General features: G+C 54.9%; 2 protein-coding genes across 5 annotated transcripts in view; one reads left to right on the forward strand and one right to left on the reverse strand.

Annotated features, from left to right (window-relative positions):
* HEXD (hexosaminidase D) overlaps nt 1-4153 on the forward strand; it is a 22215-nt gene extending 18062 nt beyond the window's left edge. Inside the window, exons 9-13 of one of the 3 annotated variants that reach the window (XM_063080474.1) lie at nt 1243-1325; nt 2576-2654; nt 2755-2833; nt 3023-3112; nt 3712-4153. In XM_063080474.1, the coding sequence (XP_062936544.1) occupies nt 1243-1325; nt 2576-2654; nt 2755-2833; nt 3023-3112; nt 3712-4110 (730 nt within the window). In that variant the 3' untranslated portion in view covers nt 4111-4153. Of the gene's footprint in view, nt 1-1242; nt 1326-2575; nt 2655-2731; nt 2834-3022; nt 3113-3711 lie in introns of all 3 variants that reach the window. The other 2 variants (XM_063080475.1, XM_063080476.1) reach the window with 2 other exon arrangements.
* On the reverse strand, nt 4092-10111 carry LOC134364570 (cytochrome b-245 chaperone 1). Of its 2 annotated transcripts, XM_063080478.1 has the most exons (8): nt 9896-10111; nt 8799-8906; nt 8385-8468; nt 7986-8027; nt 7296-7369; nt 6539-6635; nt 6160-6304; nt 4092-5771 (listed from the first exon to the last, which is right to left on the reverse strand). In XM_063080478.1, exons 2-8 carry the CDS (start codon nt 8881-8883, stop codon nt 5651-5653), a joined length of 648 nt encoding a protein of 215 aa, XP_062936548.1. In that variant the 5' UTR covers nt 8884-8906; nt 9896-10111; the 3' UTR covers nt 4092-5650. The 2 variants fall into 2 exon arrangements, with proteins under 2 accessions (XP_062936548.1, XP_062936549.1); XM_063080479.1 differs by lacking the exon at nt 8385-8468.
* Nucleotides 10112-17106: the final 6995 nt, after the last annotated feature.

The following is a 17106-nucleotide window of genomic DNA, read 5'->3' on the forward strand; positions in this document are numbered from 1 at the left end:
AGGCAGCCTGGGCCCCAGAAGGAGTTGCAGGACACGGCTGTCGGGTTGAGCTCCTCACTCCCCTGTGGCCACCCCACGCTCTCCTGAGGGGATGATGCTCAGATGTTCAGGGCCACGAGCACCCCCAGGTGTGCCACACAGGGCTGTGTTTGTGGCTCGTGCACAGCAAGGCAAGGCACAAGGAAGGATTTGGGCCCTTTCGGGATTTCACTGCTTTCGAAGTCTCTGAAGTCCTGACCTTGGGTCCTGTCCCGTGGGCTGGCAGGGTGGAGGGGAGCCAGGCGGCTGGCGGCAGCAGGAGGCTCATCCCCTCCAACCCCACTGGCAGAGCTTAGGCTCAGATGAAGTCAGGAATGCCAGGGTGGGGACTGCAGGGCGGGGCCTTCCGGGCATGTCTGGCTGTGACTGGCCAGCCTGGCTGCAGGTCCAGAGGCAGCAGCCGGTCCTATGGAAGCTTCTAGAAGACTCCCACGGTCTTGCCTACTGAGTGTCTACCATGTAGGCACGGGGTGCATCTCAGTCTGGATTTAAACCGTGACTATCCACATAGAGCAGAGCCCCTCACCTCACAGGGCAGTGGCCCAGCGTTCCATAAAAGGTGGCACTTACTTGAGGAGAGCCCAACAGTGTGACATCAGACACCACCCAGCTCACCCAAGGTGTCACCCACGTTCACACCTCCCCACTCACAGCTCAGGAACTGAGGCGTGTGCAGGTGGAGGCACCCAGACCCCCACCCTGGGGCCAGGCTGAGCCCCTCAGCCCTCGCTGGGGACAGACGCTGTTCTCATGGGCCCCAGGGGGAAAGCCACAACCCCAGCCAACCAGATGGGCTCAGAGGCTACAGCCACAACCCTGGAGAAGGGGACACCAGTGCACTGCCCCCAGGGACAGAGCCTCTGCTTTCCTCAGAGCAGAGTGTGCATGGGGCGGGGGCCAGGCCATGCTGCCCAGTGGTTCCTGGGCAGTGTCTCCCAAAGGTGGCCATCCACATGCATGAACCCTGCAGCATCGGACCCTGACGTGTTCCTTTTAATCCCATTTCTAAAACTGACATGACGTGCAATCCCCACCACACAGAAACCACTTCGGAAACCTTGGGCTGGGTGGATGGAGGGGGCTGGGCCACCCCCAGGGACTGATGTGCAGCCTGGGAACCCGAGAAAGGAACAGAGCACCCCAAGTCAGGATGGCCTTGGTCAGGCTGGGCTGGTGCTAAGCAGGCCTCTCTCGTGGGCTTAGGTACGACCACTTCTCCGTGCTGTGCGAGCTGCTCCCTGTGGGCATCCCATCCCTGGCTGCCTGTCTGCAGTTGCTCTTACATGGTATGATCCTGTCCAGCAGCCCCAAGCCCCGCCAGCGCCTCCCAGGAAGACCGGGAGGACAGGAGGCTGGGCTCCTGCTGTCCCCTAACCACTGCCTAACCCGGGGCTGGACTGTGGTCGTCCTCAGGGTGGAGTTTGGCCCAGTGGGGGAGGACACTACCAGAGCCCAGCTCGGCCACCTGCTCATCCCGCTGTTGGCCCCGGCTGGGCCTCTGTCCAGGTCTTCAAGCCTAAGCCCAAGGCAGGCTGGGGAGTTAGGAGGGACACGCCCCTCAGACACAGGGAACCTGCAAAGGTAACTCAGGCCACAGATGCGGATGTGGAAAAGGGTCCGACCCTGGCTGCATGAATGTCCTGAATGCCTTGTCTGGCAGGCTGTGCAGGACTGGGTGGCCCCGTCCCTGGCAGGCGCCTTAACCCAACACTCCCACCTCCAGATCAGCTGAGGGACACGCGTACACACGGGCAGAGAAAGGCACAGGGACACTCCTCGGCACACTGCTCAGAACGTGGCAGCAGCGAGGGCTTGGTGGAATAAACTGCATTTGCACTGTGCGATGTCGGAGCGACAGTGTGTCTGTATTGGCATGAGGTCACCCGTGATGTTCTGAGGAGAGCAGGGCACAGAGCGCTGCTTGGGGAGGACAGTGCTGTGCAGGGAGAAGGAAGAGACCTGCATTGCGATGACGTTCTGTTCAGTTTCTCGACCTGTTAATTCTGAACATTTAGAACATACAGAAAGATGCGAAAGCAGGTCAAGCAGATGCCTGCTCACCCCACACCGAGCAGGCGTGCTGACGCCGGTGGCATTCGCTCCGCTCCCGCTGTTCCTGAGCGGAGAGCCCCGTGCCGCAGCCACTGCACAGCCGGCGCCTCCCTGCCTGCCTCCCCGCTGTCCCCCAGCTCAGAGCGTCACCCGCGTCGCGCCCACAGGCCGCGCTGGTTGGCCTCGGGAGCCCCAGAGCGCTCCACCGTCGTGTAAGCGGCCTCCCCGCAGGCGGGTCCGGGTGGTGGCGCTGCGGCAACGCTGCTCCTGTTTTGTTTTCTGATTTTTAAAATAAGGAACATGTTTTACGTGTTTAGTGAGAAGCGCAGGCCTCACCCATCCCGAGGTGTCCTTGGGTCGGCACGTGGCCTGGCCAGCGCTGCCCTGCGGCTGCACCCGCACCCAGCGCCCCAGGGCCTGCAGCCGGACACGTGGCCGGTATGGAACGGCCCCTCGGACCGCTTCTGCCTGTGGTTGGTTTCAGGAGAATTTACCGACTACGTTAAATCGAGAGTGGAGAGCTTTCTGGGGATTTCGAGCCTGGACATAACTGATTCTGTGAGGTAGCCCCTCCCCTCCCCCACCGCGTCCCCGTCCCCATCCCCTGGGGACTGCGGTTCTCAGTGCGGCTCTCCCGCAGCGAGGGGGCCGGTTCCTTCCCAGGCAGCAGCATCCTCGCCCTCATCACACAAGTCAGCCTGCACCTGCGCAGCTCCGTGGACGCGCTGCTGGAGGGGAACAGGTGAGCAGGCAGGTGACAGTCCCCTGCCGCCCGGCACAGGGCGGAGGCTGGCCTCACCCTTCTCAAAGATTTTCTAGGGGGTAAATAAAGGTTTTAAAAGTTTCTGCCAGATTGTTAAGTGTTTCAGGGCATTACTGTAAAACCTACGCTGGGCTGCCGCCTTAGCCGCCGTCCATGGCTTTGCTGCAGGTACGTGACTGGCTGGTTCAGCCCTTACCACCGCAGGCGGAACCTCATCCACCCGGTCATGGTCCAGCACATCCAGCCCGAGGCACTCAGGTAACCCACCCCCCTCGCTGACCAGGTGCTCCGGCCCTGGGGCAGCCCGTCCTCCTCCAGGCTGCTGCAGCACCTGTCATAATTGGCTCTGAACCAAAACAAGCCTTCCAGGTGTTGCAGCCTTGGGTTCTTGGATGAATCAATCCCTGGCATGACATTGTTTGTTAACACTTCCCCTAACTTTGGCAGGATCCCCACATGCCAGGGCAGGCCCAGGGCTCATCTCTGGAGTCAGACCCCCTGGGGTTGGTCCTGGCCCTGCATGCACTGTGGGGACTGGAGTCCCAGCCGGCCCTCCCCTGTCATCTCCTGGTTCAGGGCTGAGCTAGCATAGATCACCGCACCAAGTGCAAGATGCTACCAGCTGTCTGGGAGGTTCAAGAGCCCCCAAGAAAAACTCCTAGCTAATTGAGAAATGTGGTCCAATCTCGGATGCTAAAACATGACAAATCCACTCATTTATTCGCCCGACAACCTGATGAGGTAGGGGCTAATAGCCCCATTTTATGGATGGGTAGACTGAGGCATGGAGCAGTACTGGCCTGTGGGGTTTTTGAGGACGCGAGTGTAGTGTGAGCTCATGGCAGCCGTCCCCCCAGCCTGCTGGCCCGGTGGAGCAGCCTCGTGCAGGAGCTGGAAGCCGCCCTGCAGCTTGTCTTCTACCCAGACGCCGTGGAGGAGTGGCTGGAGGAGAACGTGCTCCCCAGCATGCAGCGGCTGCAGGGCCTGCTGCAGGACCTCAGCCAGGCAGCTGCCCCCCAGCCCCCATCCACAGGCCCCACCCCGGACACTGGTTAGGACCCCTGAGGGGGGCTGTGCTGTCGGCCTGGGCAGCACCTCCTGCCCTGGCGTCCAGCTGCCTCTGGCCCCCACATTCACTTCCATCTGAGCTCCAGGCAGCCCCCTCAGTGCAGACAGTAATCTCCCGAGAAAGAAAACTAGGAAACATCAAAGGAAGAAAGAGGCACGTGGGGACCTGTTTTATGATCTGCATGTAGAACTTTATTAATTTCTTTGAAATAAAAAGTAGACGCTAGAAGTCCCACCCACAGAAATTTGGAACATTCTTTATTATGACCCTGGTTTACAGTTGGTTTTAGTCAAGGCCGTCAAGTCCCTCCGTCTAGGAAGGAGCCCTGGCCCTCGGGGCGGGGTGGGGGCATCTAAAGCATCTTACAGCCTGGGGGGGGGGGGGGGGGCAAACGAGAAACCTCAACTGCATTTCACACTTTTCATTTTAGGAAGGAAAGACATTTCAGATTTAACCATTTAAAACCTATGGCACGTTTAAATGACTCTGTCCCCCAACTAGGGGCTGGCTGGCAGCCACTGCAAAGAGGGTCTCATCACTTTCCTGTCCTGGTCACCAACGTGGCCGGCCTGACCCGGGGCAAAGCTGCTTACCCTGCTGCACCCAGGGCAAAACCATGAGCCCTGCCCAGGCCCAGGGTGCCGAGGAGCCTTTGACCCCTGCATCTGGGCAACACTGCAAGCGTTTCCAGTCCTACCTGGTCCTTCCCAGGTGTGCAGCCTCAGGAGTCCTCAGCTCAGAGGCCTAGGGGCCAGACTGGGCACTCTTGATGGAAACTGCCCCTCGGAAGGGGCTGGACTCAAGAGAAGGTGCAGGTCAGTGGGGGCTGGCGTTCAGCCTCTATGGCAGCGGCTGCAGCTGAGACCTCAGCCCCTTCCTGCCAGGTCCTCCCAGGGTTCAGGAGAGGCTGGAATGTGGTTTCTGCATAAACTTTTGGGTTTTAAGCACTGCACAATACTAGAAGAGCTAACCTCTTCTCTCAACAAGTGGCTTCTGCCCTGGCTGAGGGTGGGCATTGGAGGAATCCTCTCATGGCCAACAGCCCAGGGCCAGTCCTCATGGGACCCAAGATGAGCCATCAGGCAGCACATCGGTGTGGGGGAGGTGGGATCCTGGGAGCACGCAGAGCCAGGCAGGTCCTAGGTGTTCACCCCGCGCTCCCCACACCCCGCCACCCAAAGACTGCCCTTGAGGAGGCCCCTGACTACTGAGGAAGTCCAACCAGGGAAGGGATGCTGCATCTGGGGCAAGGGACACTGGGACAGCATGCCAGCCTCAGTGTCCACAGAGGGACCTGACCCAGCGGTGGCCCTCCCCTCCTGCACATGGAAGTTGTGAGCTGAACTCGTACGAGATGCCAGGGCTGGCAAACCTGGCTTCAGGAAGTCCGAGCCCTGCACTGGAGAAAGCCCAGGCGGCCTCTGCATTTTGGAGACCTGGAGCAGGTCTGTCCAGACAGGGCCACAATGCCCAAGCCAAGCCACCATCAGGTTCCAGGGAGGCGCTGATTTCTGAGCTCCACAGCCTGTGCCTCCCCTGGACATGACACCGGCCTGTCCTAGCCTGGGAGAAGGCCCAGCCCGTGGTCTCACACAGAAGATAGAAGCAGCAGCAGGAATGGGCCAGATGCAGACAGTCCAGCCCTGCCTGGAGCCTCTGGGTGGGCGGCTCAGCCAGGGGCCCTGTCAGGAGCCAAGGCCAAGGGGCTTCTCTGTGGGTGGCATCTGTCAGTGCTGGCTCCTGGGGTCTTCGGCCTCGCTGTCACTGCTCTGAGACAGCTCCATGGGGCTTTCTAGATGGTGCAGCTCCAGGAAACTGGCGATGAGCTTGGCAATGGCTTCCACATCACTGGGGGAGGCCAGCACCAGGACAGGCAGGTCACCTCAGCACAGGGCAGCCCTGCTGCAGCCAGCAAGACCCCCGGCAGACTCACCCCCCACCATCCACCTCCAGCAGCCCCCAGGGCTCCCAGACTGGACTCAGCATCTCCCATCCTGGTCTCACCCTCACCTGGCCCCAGCCCAGTTCTGTCCCCAGTGGCGACACCTGACAGGTGGCCAGGACTGCCATGAGCCTGCACGTCCTTCCCACAGGTCCCTCCATGTCTTGTCTACAAACTTTCACCTTCTCTCCCCGCAACACTGGGTAGTCAGTAATGAGGGTCACCTGACAGGGCCAGGGTCACAGAGCTGGAAGCTCTGGCCAGATCAAGCTCCAGCCCCTAGCCAGGCCTTACCTGCGGTGGCCCATGACTGCACTCTGGGTGAGGGGGTGGGAGAAACCTGTCGCAAACCGGAGCACCACCATGTAGCCCTTCCCGAAGTACCGGACCTTCTCCTCCTCCACGTTCACATCTCGGATGTCATTCAACAGGACTACCACTGCAGGGGGACAAGCCAGTGTCTATGTCACTCCCCCTCCACCTCAGTGCTGCTGGGCGGAGCACCTCAGGACCGCCAGCTCTGTCCAGCAAGTCACACTCGCGCCAGTGGCAAAAACATTTGCTATTTCACATGCCCCAGAGTGCGGCCGTGGCCTGCCCACATTGGGTCACAACACGCAGGCACCCACAGCACCCAGCTGCACCCCATGTCTCTGCACTCCTCACACCTCACCTTGATCGTGGCCGGCTCGGAAGAGAGTCAACAGCTTCTTGTAGAGGCTGAACGTCTTCAAAATGACCTTGCCGGTGCTCTTGCTGAAGATGGCTTCCTGCAAACCGGCAGGCACTGACACGCAAACCTCCGAGTGGGAGCCAAGTGGACGCGGAGCGCTCAGAAGGGGCCCCCCCAATCAGAAGGCAAACCCTGAAGCCCCAAGCTCTGCTCTGCCGGGGCCCACCCCTGCAGCTGGAGCCCTCCAGCCCGCCGGGTGTTGCGGAGCAGAGAGAAAGCTGGGCACTGGAGCAGGCACTCACACCTCTTTGCCAGCAAAAGAGAAGCACGAGAGAGCAGAGGCCATCAAAAGAGGAGGCAGAGGTCAGGGGTCAGAGGACAGCAGCGGGCTAGGCGGCTCAAAGGACTCATGAAAGACTCTGAGGGCTGGGAAGGGGGCAAGCCACTGGGGAAGGCAGACTTGCCCTCCCTGTGCTATGACAACTCTAGGAGTAAAGAATTTTGGTGAAAAACGGTCATGAGGCACTTCTAGAAGAAAAACACCTTCAGGAGAATTAGGCCCAGGCAATGTCTAGCAGCCACGTCCAGCTAAATGGAAACCACTAAGCTAAGACCAATGTTTCTTAATGGCGTGGGAACATTAAGCCACCTGGACCCCTTTGTTTCCCGCTGCTTTGATTCCCACTGCAGGAAAACCTGGGAGCCGACAGCCCTGGGCTCTGAGCTGCGCCCCCCTCTTGGGCCTGCATGGCCTTACCTCCCAGTCCTCCAAGTTCTGCACGGCCACGAACAGGCAGCCTGTGACGTAGAAGAGCTTCCAGCCCAGACTATCTGGAGACAGACATGGGACACCAGCTCTTTTGAGAGCAGCTGGGGCACTGGCAGCATGACCACAAGGAGGCCCTGCCCTGCACAGCCTTTCCCAGACACTGCTTGTGAGGCCAAGACTGCTGCCCAGGCCCAGCTGACTCTGCCCTTGCCTGCAAGGACCCCCAGGCAGCCACCTGTGCTGCTGGCTGGCCCAGTCCTGGTCACCCAGGACCCACATGTGATACAAGACACGCTCTGCCCAGCCCTGGACCCAGGACTCCACCTGAGAGAGGCAGGCAGGGCAGGGGCAGGACACATGATGGTGGAAGGTGAGAAGAGAAGTACAGCTTGTTCCTGCAGCAGGATCTTAGGCAAATACAAAAAAGCATCTTCCAAAGAATATTTTATGACACGAGAAAATGCTCGGGATGTCAGTGGTGGGAGGCAGGCTGGTGGGACAGGTGTGGGGAGAAGAGCAGCTCATGGGAGGGGGCTGTGCCCACCACCAGTGGAGGCAGAGGTGCTGACCAACCCAAAGGCCACACCATGACCAGCCACAATGGATGGCTTTTCCTTCTTTTTTCTGTTTTCCAAACAGCTGAGGAAGTTATGGGGTGCGGGGGATGGTGTTCTTTACCTGCACTGTAGTAGGCAGCAGCCAGGCCAATGGACAAGATTCCTGCAAAGAGAAAGGAGCACCTTCCTACTGGGCAAGGAAGACTCCCACCTCCGCCCCGTGCAATGGGCTCCCAGGAGCCGCAGCCCCTTCCCACTGCAGGGACAGCTATGGATTAAGGTCACGGGTAGAAACCACCAGGTTCAGAGTGGGGGAAAGAGACAGGAAGTTTGCTTAAAAACATGGTGTACACCATTCACAGAAAGGAGCCTGCCGGGGATGTTACTCTCATGGCACATGGTGAGGAGTGAAGGCTGTATGTGAAGAATCACAGCACAGCACACAGAGGAACACACGGAGGAGACCACATGCATGTCCCAGGAAAGGCAGGCCACAGAGGCGTGGCTACTGCAGGCTCACCTGGTCCAGTCAACACATGTGCAGCGGTCCCCGAGGCAGCAGGACTGCCAACGGCCAGGAGGCTAAGCAGGCTCATGAAAGGGACTGAGGGCCAGGGAAGAGGACAAATGGGAACCCAGGAGCCCAAGGATCACATATATCAAAGCAAGTAAAAAGGAAAATATGGTGACCTCAGAAAAGCACGCAGAGTATTAATGAAAGGATGTTAATGGTAAAGGAACAAAAATAATTTACAGGAAAAAATTTCTACAGAACCCTGTACTTAAGATAAAACCTAATGTCATACAAAGAAGCCAAATAGTTGCTGTATTTTAGGGTAACAGAACAAAAGAGGAAATACTTAGTTTCATTTTCATCTTTTTTTTTAAAGTTATGCTTTTCTTCCCTGCTGGGGAGAAGTATGGCAAGCCTTACCGATCAGCAGGGACCAGGACCGGATGCCCGGAGCCCTCTTGAGGTGCAGGCAGGAGCCGGTGCGTGTCTCCACCTGCATGTACATCTCTGGAACGTGCCAGCACCTCTCTGGACAGGAGAGGGAGGTTGGGGAAGAACAGACACACAGACAGTTGGAGCCCGCAAGTGCCCCCCTCATCAGGCCCAGACAAGAGGCCAGGAGCAGGCCCACCCGAAAAGCCTCCCCTGAAAAGGGCCCAGGAAACTGTCGTCCTGCCTGTCTCTGCCTCAGCAAGTCACTTGATCCCCTGGGGACTCCGTTTCCTCTGTAAGGAAGGCCCTCTTCCGCTCCCAATCACACTGACTGCACTGGGGCTACCTCCCCCACTCATATGGACAAAGTGTCACCCTGACCATCTACCTGCCCTGTCCCACCTGGAAACCTTGGTCTCCAAAAGCCGTTAGCCACCTGCAGCCTTCAAGCTTCCAGCTCGCTGCCAGAACCTACCAGAATCCCCTTTTCCCTGTGTTTTCCACAAGAAAAGGAGCCCAAAGTCTCGTTGGCAGGGACTGAGGCGGCCAGCTCTGCCTCCAGCCTCCTCCAGATGCCCAGTGACAGACTGCACAGGAGGGCAGGAGGCACCGTGACCACAGGGACCGACCCTCCAGGTCTGCACACTCACAACACCGCTCCCAGACCCACTTCCGGCGGTTTCTCAGACGTGCCCGCGTGAGGCCCGATCAAGTTTCTGGCACTGAACACCGGATTCACCCACACAAACGAATCCGATACGTCGGTGCAGGACTGGCCTGCCCCCCGGCCTCAGTTACTCACGCTGCTCCCCAAGCGCCGCGCGCACGCACGCGTGCACAGTCCACACACACGCGTGCACACACGCCCACGCACGCGTGCACACACGCCCACGCACGCGTGCACAGTCCACACACACGTCCACACAAACGCGTGCACACAAGTTCAACACAGGCGCACACACACGTGCAGTCCACAAACGCGTACACAGTCCACACACATGCACACAGACCACACACACACGCCCACGCACACGCGCGCGCGCACAAGTCCACACGCACACACGCGCGCGTCCACACGCACACACCTTCCGCCGCGTCTGTCTCGCCGCCGCCCCGCTCCGACCCAGGCTCCGGGAGGCTCCGCGGGCCGCTGGCCGCCGGAGACCGACACGGGGTGCGCAGCCCGCGGCGGCGCCGGGTAAGCAGGCGGCCGCACAGACACGCGCGTCACCCCGCTCCGGCCCCGCACGGAGACCCGACCTCCACGGACGCGAAGGAAAGCGCGGGCGACAGACACCAGCCGGAGGGGCAGGGCCGCGCGGGCTTCCGGGGTCGGGGCGGGGCCTTAACGACTTCCGGGGTCGCGGGGGCAGGAGCCGGGCGAGGGTGGACGGCGGGCGGCGCTGCTCCTGGGGATCCTGCCCGGCCGCCCTCGCCGCCCCGTGAGCCGCAGTGTGGGAGCTTCGCGCCCGGCTCGCGGGCCCCCGGCGTCCCCGTCCTCGTCCCCGCGGCGGCGGCTCGGGCCCCGGGACGGTCGCCGGGTCCGGGAAGGAGCCGTGGCCCCGCTGGGCTCCCCGCGGGGGCGGAGGGAGACCGGGGGCGACAGCAGGCCGGAGCGCGGGGCCGGTTTTGCTTTTATCTCGATCTGTTCAGTGTTGTGGTGACTCGGGAATTAATGCAGCAACACGCGATACGACCTGCTAATCTACCAGTTCTGCGGGCGACGGTCCCGCCTGCCGGTGTCCTCACGCGCTCTGCACCTGTCGCCGTCCCGCCGGGGCTACGTGGGAGGCTCCTGAGCGCTCGGGGGCGCGCGTCCCGGGACCTGCACCCCGCGTTTCCCTTCGGTGGGTCTGGGGTGGGGCCTGGCAATGTGGGTCGTGCTGATGGCCACGCTCCTAGAGCCACTGCCCGGAGCTGCAGACCCTCCACCTTCCCCCCGGCCCTCCCCTCGGTCAGGACCCTGCGCCATTCCGCAGGTGCGTTTGAACCCTCAGCGCTTCCCTGAAGTCCTCCCTGCTTACTGCGGCTGGGAGTCACCGTGTTCCTCGGAGTCTAGGTGGAGTTGAGTTGATGCCCAGGGAATTCCACTCTGCATTACAGTTATTTACGTAATTTCATATTCCTACCATGTTATAAGCCATGTAAAGGAGATTACATTGGTATTCTACAAATGTTAAGTGAGTTAAATTATATCCGATTTGGTTAAAATCTTGATGAATACTGGTAGTTGGAAAACACTGGAAATAAATACAATAACTATAAACAGGGGAGTAAATAAAATCTGTATGCTGTGCCAATTATCAATGAATTACATCTCAGTTCTAAATTCAAACTTACCTGCTCTGTGAAAATAAATCAGTCCTTTTTTAAATTTTTTTTATTTTTTAAAAGATGACCGGTAAGGGGATCTTAATCCTTGACTTGGTGTTGTCAGCACCACACTCACCCAGTGAGCTAACCGGCCATCCCTACATAGGGATCCGAACCCGTGGCCTTGGTGTTGTCAGCACCGCACTCTCCCAAGTGAGCCAAGGGCCGGCCCAATCAGTCCTGTATTTTTGTCTGTGCTCGCTGACATGTTAGCTTTGTCAGTGTCACTGGAGAGACCCTGTAGAGGAAGAGCTTTTCCTGGTTCTGGTTGAGATTCTGGTGTGCTAGATCCAGCTGTCACAGTGCACAGTGGCACCAGCAGCACCCAGCATTAACCAGTTTTCCCTGGCATCCCCTTGGGCAGCTTTGTAGCAAAATGCCTCAAGTGAGACAAGGTCTGTGGAAAAGCTTTCCCCAGCATCCTAGAGGGAACATTTCCAGCAGGTTCCAGTGGTGGGGCACTGAGCAGCTTCTCTGTGGCTACCCCTCTCCAACAAGGACCCGGCCATGGGGGTGGGGTGGGATCTTCACTGCGTGCCCCAGGGCAGCCCTGCAGGTGGTGGCTACATGTTCTTTCCACTATTCCTACTTTCTTCCCAGTCCCCTTTACTTCTTACTGGCCAATTTCCTCCTTACTCTAATCTCAGTTATAGTTAGTTTTTTTATATTAAATTCTCCCTGTTTAAATTACTGTGTGATTTCTCCCGATTGGCTCCCATCAAATATGCATATTCACAAGATGAAGAGCTATGCAGCTATTAGAAAGGAATGAGAGATACTCTATTACTACAGAGAGCATGGGTACAGATGGTCCCACCTTAGGATGGTTAGACTTGTGATTTTTGACTTTATGATCATGGAAAAGCATTATGTACTCAGTAGAAATTGTACTCCAAGTGCCCATGCAGTCACTGTGTTACCAGGCCCACATCTGGGTGCCTGCCCCAAGCAAAAACCCTGGCTTGGCTTGCCAAAATCTGTTACCCCAGGGCATTCGGCTCCTGGTTTAGGCTTGTCAAAATCTTGTTACCGAACCCAAGTCCGCTGCCTGCCCCAAATGAAAACAAACAACTCAAAAGTCAAATGGTGGTGAAAACGGAAGTCAGCTTTAAGTCAGGAACACTGGTGACCTGAAGGAGATGTTAGGCTAACCCATCAAACCTGAAGGAGAAGGGCCAGACAAAAGCCATCTCAAAGACTCAGATTTACTGAGGGGGTTTTAAAGAGGAGTTGAGGGAATGGAACGTGGGAAGTGACAAGCAGGAGGAAGGGAGACGTGAGCCATGGGGGTTCGGTGTAAGAGGCCAGGTGTGAAATCTTGCCAAGGCTCGGTCTGGTTTCCGCTTCCATCCTTGATGTTATCTTAGCATCCTACAGGATTGCAGTTTGCTTCCAGGTGAAATCAGCACAGCTTTACTGATGTCTTCCTTGGTTTCTCAGGGTCTGGATAGTATGTGTCTCATGGCAAGTCTGCAGCTCCAGGCTGGCTGGAAAACAACTTTACGTTTATGTACATAATGTCATCTTGCCCTGCAACCAACGTTCAAAATATCAACCAGGGGAAAAGAAGGAACTCAGAGAAATACATACCAAGAAAGAAACTGTCTTTTAACATTTCCTGCAGCTCAGGAGGTTTTAGGTCCCAACATGGCTTCAGGCCTGCTCACTCCAACAGTTGTTTTACACTTTGGCTACAGTACTAAGCAAGTTACCTAAGGCACTCAACACTTCACTGTAAAACAGGTTTCGTGTTAGAAGATTTTGCCCAACTGCAGGCTAATGTAAGTGTTCTGAGCACACTTAAGGTAGGCTAGGCAAAGCTAAGATGTTTGATGTGTGAGGGGTATTACGTGCATTTTCAGCTTACAATATTTTCAACTTATGATGGGTTTGTAAGGACGTAACCCCATTGTGAGTAGAGGAGCATTTACATTGTTGAGTGGAAAAGGCAAAGCAGATAAGGGTGCGAATAACATAGTATAGTTTAAGAAAGGGGTATAAGAATGCGAGTATGTGTCCATATTTTTGTTAGGTGTAGTGGAGTTAGCATTATTAGACTTTTATGTGTGTAATATGAGACAATGCAGATGAGCAATTATGGAGATGCCACTGGGAAGGAGGAATTTCAGTTCCGGAGAAAGGAGTCACAAATGTAAGATCAACAGGGTTAAGTAAAAACCTGCATTCCTGGATTTGAATCAGAAGTACTATTATAAATTCACAATGTCCACTAAAAGTCTTAGGAACAATAATCAACACAGTATCGATGTGCCATTCCGATACGTATTTTGTGGTGTTTTGTTTTGTTTTGTTTTTTAAAGATGACCAGTAAGGGGATCTTAACCCTTGACTTAGTGTTGTCAGCACCACGCTCTCCCAAGTGAGCTACGGGCCAGCCCCTATTTTGTGGTTTTTAAAACACCAATTCCTACTAAAGGAGCTAGGTTTCTTGGAGAAAAGTCTGATTAAAGTCCGGAGCAAGAAACATTCAGGGAAATGTATCAGAATGCGAGGAAGCTACAAAGACCATTAGCATCTTGTCAAAAGAGCTTAGAAGCCTAACTGAAGCCATTCTCATTGCCAAAAAAGAAAAAGGAAAAGGTCTGAGCATCAATAAGGACTATAATCCCAATGAACTTAAAATCATCAAGTGGTTAAGTCATTACAATGTACTTAACTCCATTCACTTCGGGAGGATGCTGAGAAACTCATTTTTTGACTAGTTAATAAAGGGAAAGAATCAAGGAAGCATTTATTCTGCCTTTTTAAAAATAAAATTGACAACAGAGGAACTAAACAGTGAATGAGAGGAATTTCTCATTATAGAAGTATTCCCACTAATAAATGAAGAAAAAAATCATAGGATGAAAGCATCACCCTAACGAATTAATAGATCTAGGCAATTTCATCAATGATTGCTAATTAACATAACAAAAAGGACATTAAATATTGGAAGTACAGTACACAATGCCATCTATGTAGTCTTGCCAAAAAAAAAAGTAACTGGAAATTCAGAGGACAAGGATATACCAAAGGATTCCAGAAAGATACAGTTGGCAATTGTGGGAAGACCTACAGGCAAGTGACCTGATTTCTTTATAATGATATACAAGGAGAAAGACGGAGTGGTGCTCAATGGACAAGCTTTACATTGTAACTGAACTTATTTGGGCAAAGGAAAAAGAAAAAAAAACAGAACAAAGCAAATAAAACAAAAATGATGAGCAAATTGAGCAGCCCTCCCAACCAGAGCAGGTTCAGAGAACTCCAGCCAATAACGTGATCTGACAGCATTTATAGGAAACAGAAGTGCAGCGTAGAAACAACTTAATTGGTGACAGCTTAATTGGTTAATTGGTTTCAGAGCCTCTTGCATTTAGCTAAAGCTCAGCTGCTATAGTTAAACTCTGTTTGGTCTGTTTAGCTTAATGCAGGAGCCTAGTCCAAATCAATAGCCTCCCACAAATTTCATTTAACAGGGATGTGGATGGAACCTATAGATAAAAACAAAACAATAACAAACAAAAAACCAATTCCTTGTACCAGCCAGCTGCCGAAAACAAAAAAGGAAAAAAGAACCACAAAACCAGGAACTGTCTTTTGCAACTTCCATGAGAGCCTTATGTCAAAATCAAAAGTGTTTTTAAGAAAGAGAGACTTAAAAAGCATATAAACCAATTGCTACATAGACTAATAGAATATATTGGACTTTATAACAGAAAAAAAATTATATCATAATTGGGGAAATCTGGACACTGAGTAGCTGATGAAATTGATTGCAGTTTTTTTTTTTTTCCTAAGCATGGTAATGGTATTGGTTGTTTTTAAAACATATCAAAAAACTACAAATGACAACCTAAAATTATGTTTTTATTCATGTTTAAAGTTGGAGGGAGATGTTTTTTGAGAGGTACTAACACAGCTTTTGTAATCCAGAGTTAATCTGGCAGCCAGTTAATACCTCCTGAATTTTATTGATGCATTTGTGAAAAACGGTGTGAACCAAAAACTCTGTAAATAAATCATTTTAATGGGGACAAATTAAAAAGATCCTAGAGGGGTGTAAGGAAAATAAAAAATGGTCAGCCTCTCTCAGCTGTTAGGAATCTTCCTGAGCATGATTTAGCTTGTTTGATGTCAATATGTTAACTGCCAGTGTGCACCCAGGTGTTCCTTGGTTATCTGACAGCTCTGAGGCACAGGGCCCACATGATGCCCTGGGAGGACACTAGGGCTGTTGCAGGACTGCTGCTAGTTACCTGAGCTGGTGTCCGAATAAAGCTTGTCAACTTTACCCACAGCTCCCAGGATCTTTTCCAATTACCTAGCTCACCATCTGCATATGAGGGGTCTGTGACCCAGCCTGCAGAACAGGTTTGGAGGGTCTGTGACCCAGCCTAACATGGGGTTCTAGGAGTGGAACGGTATAGGGAAGGTGAAGAAAAATGGTCCGGGTCCCTTGGGAGTTCGGAGTCTTGCTGAGCATTTGATGTAAATACGACTATGTGCCCACGTGTTCCTTTACTATTGTCTGATGTAGGTGCAGGTGGGCACCCAGGTGTACTGGGTTATTGGACTTAAAAAGGACGAGCGGCTCTGATCCACAGCACCCCCAATCCCCGGGAAATTCTCCAGGGAGGCCATTACTGCTGCTGGTGGCTGTTGCTGCCGGGGCCCCCAGGACCCTTCCAGAGGCTACTGCCGCTGCTGCTGCTGAAGAAGCTGAGGACTGAGCTCGTGTCATCTACCAACGGCTTCCAGGATCTTTCCCAATTACCTAGCTCAGGGACCTGGGTGGGAGGGGTCTGGTGACCCAACCTGGCTTGTAGCTGGCACGTGAGGGGTATGTGACCCAGTCTGTACAACAGGTTTGAAGGGTCTGTGCGCTCTAGCCTAAGCATACGATTGGCTACGGCAGGAGTCCCACAGTTGCCCTAACCAGACAATTAGCGTAGTTGCTTTAGCAATACAAACAGCCTTAAATATTTCTTTGACCTCTCTGACCCCCAAGAGGTGAGGAGGATGTTTGCTCCAGCTTTAAGGAAATACAAGGGTCTAAGATTGGGATTCTTGATAACTTGGTGTTTGATAAAGACACACAAGATGTTGTTCTTATGTCACACTGAACTCTTCCAGGCATATTCTTGTTTCTCATTTCAGGCTCTTCAATGAGCATGCACTGACTTTATATAAAATGCTTGTAATTACAGAGTCCAACATTGTTATTACAGCCCTGCAAATGGCACTGCTTAGCTGAAATCAATTTCTTGGAGAAACACTAATTATTCCACGCTTTGTAAAAAGTGTAAGGGCCGGAATCGCCACACTCGAAGTCATCCACAGCGAAGGGAGGAAGGTGTCAAAAACCTCCACTTGACATCTACTCCCGTGCTCCCCGGCTCCCTCCACGTGGACTCGCCTGGAGCGTTGCGCACGCGCGCTGCCGCCAAGCGGGCCTACGTGCCGCGCCGAGGAGCGGCAATGGCGGTGGGCGTGGGCGGCCTCGCCCGAGCAGAGCGGCTGGTGGGGGGGCGAGTGTTGGACGCCGAACTCACGAAGCGAGCCCGGCCACGGCCTCCAAGCGCCTAGAGGTCCGCGAGGCTCCGTGACCGCCAGGAGTCCTCGGGACGGCCCGCGCGCCCTCTTCCTAAGCGTGGCTCAGCTGCCGCCTGACCCGCGCGAAGCGGGAACCCGCGCGAGAATCAACCCTGCGGCGTCCGACGGAGGCGGGCCGCGCCCCGCCCCGCACGCTCCAATTGGCTCTGGGGTGATCCTGCCCCTTCCTGGCGCTCTCATTGGCCTAGACAGACCCGTAGAGGCCGAGGGCCGTGGCGCCGTCCGCGCGCTCCTATTGGCCCAGAGGGGCGGCTCGCCCCGTCCCGGCGTTTTCATTGGCCGGGCGCAGCCGTTGGGGGTGGGGCCG

Source organism: Cynocephalus volans, chromosome 16, assembly GCF_027409185.1.
Source record: "Cynocephalus volans isolate mCynVol1 chromosome 16, mCynVol1.pri, whole genome shotgun sequence".
NCBI lineage: Eukaryota > Metazoa > Chordata > Mammalia > Dermoptera > Cynocephalidae > Cynocephalus > Cynocephalus volans.

Bases quoted from the DNA above. Each gene is read 5' to 3' on its own strand.
- LOC134364570 (XM_063080478.1), bottom strand. From the start codon at position 8,883: ATGTACATGCAGGTGGAGACACGCACCGGCTCCTGCCTGCACCTCAAG. The intron at 6,305-6,538 runs GTGAGGTGTGAG...GTCCCCCTGCAG, and splicing joins CCGAGCCGGCCACGATCAAG to TGGTAGTCCTGTTGAATGAC. The intron at 5,772-6,159 runs GTAAGGCCTGGC...GGCCTCCCCCAG, and splicing joins GCAGTCATGGGCCACCGCAG to TGATGTGGAAGCCATTGCCA.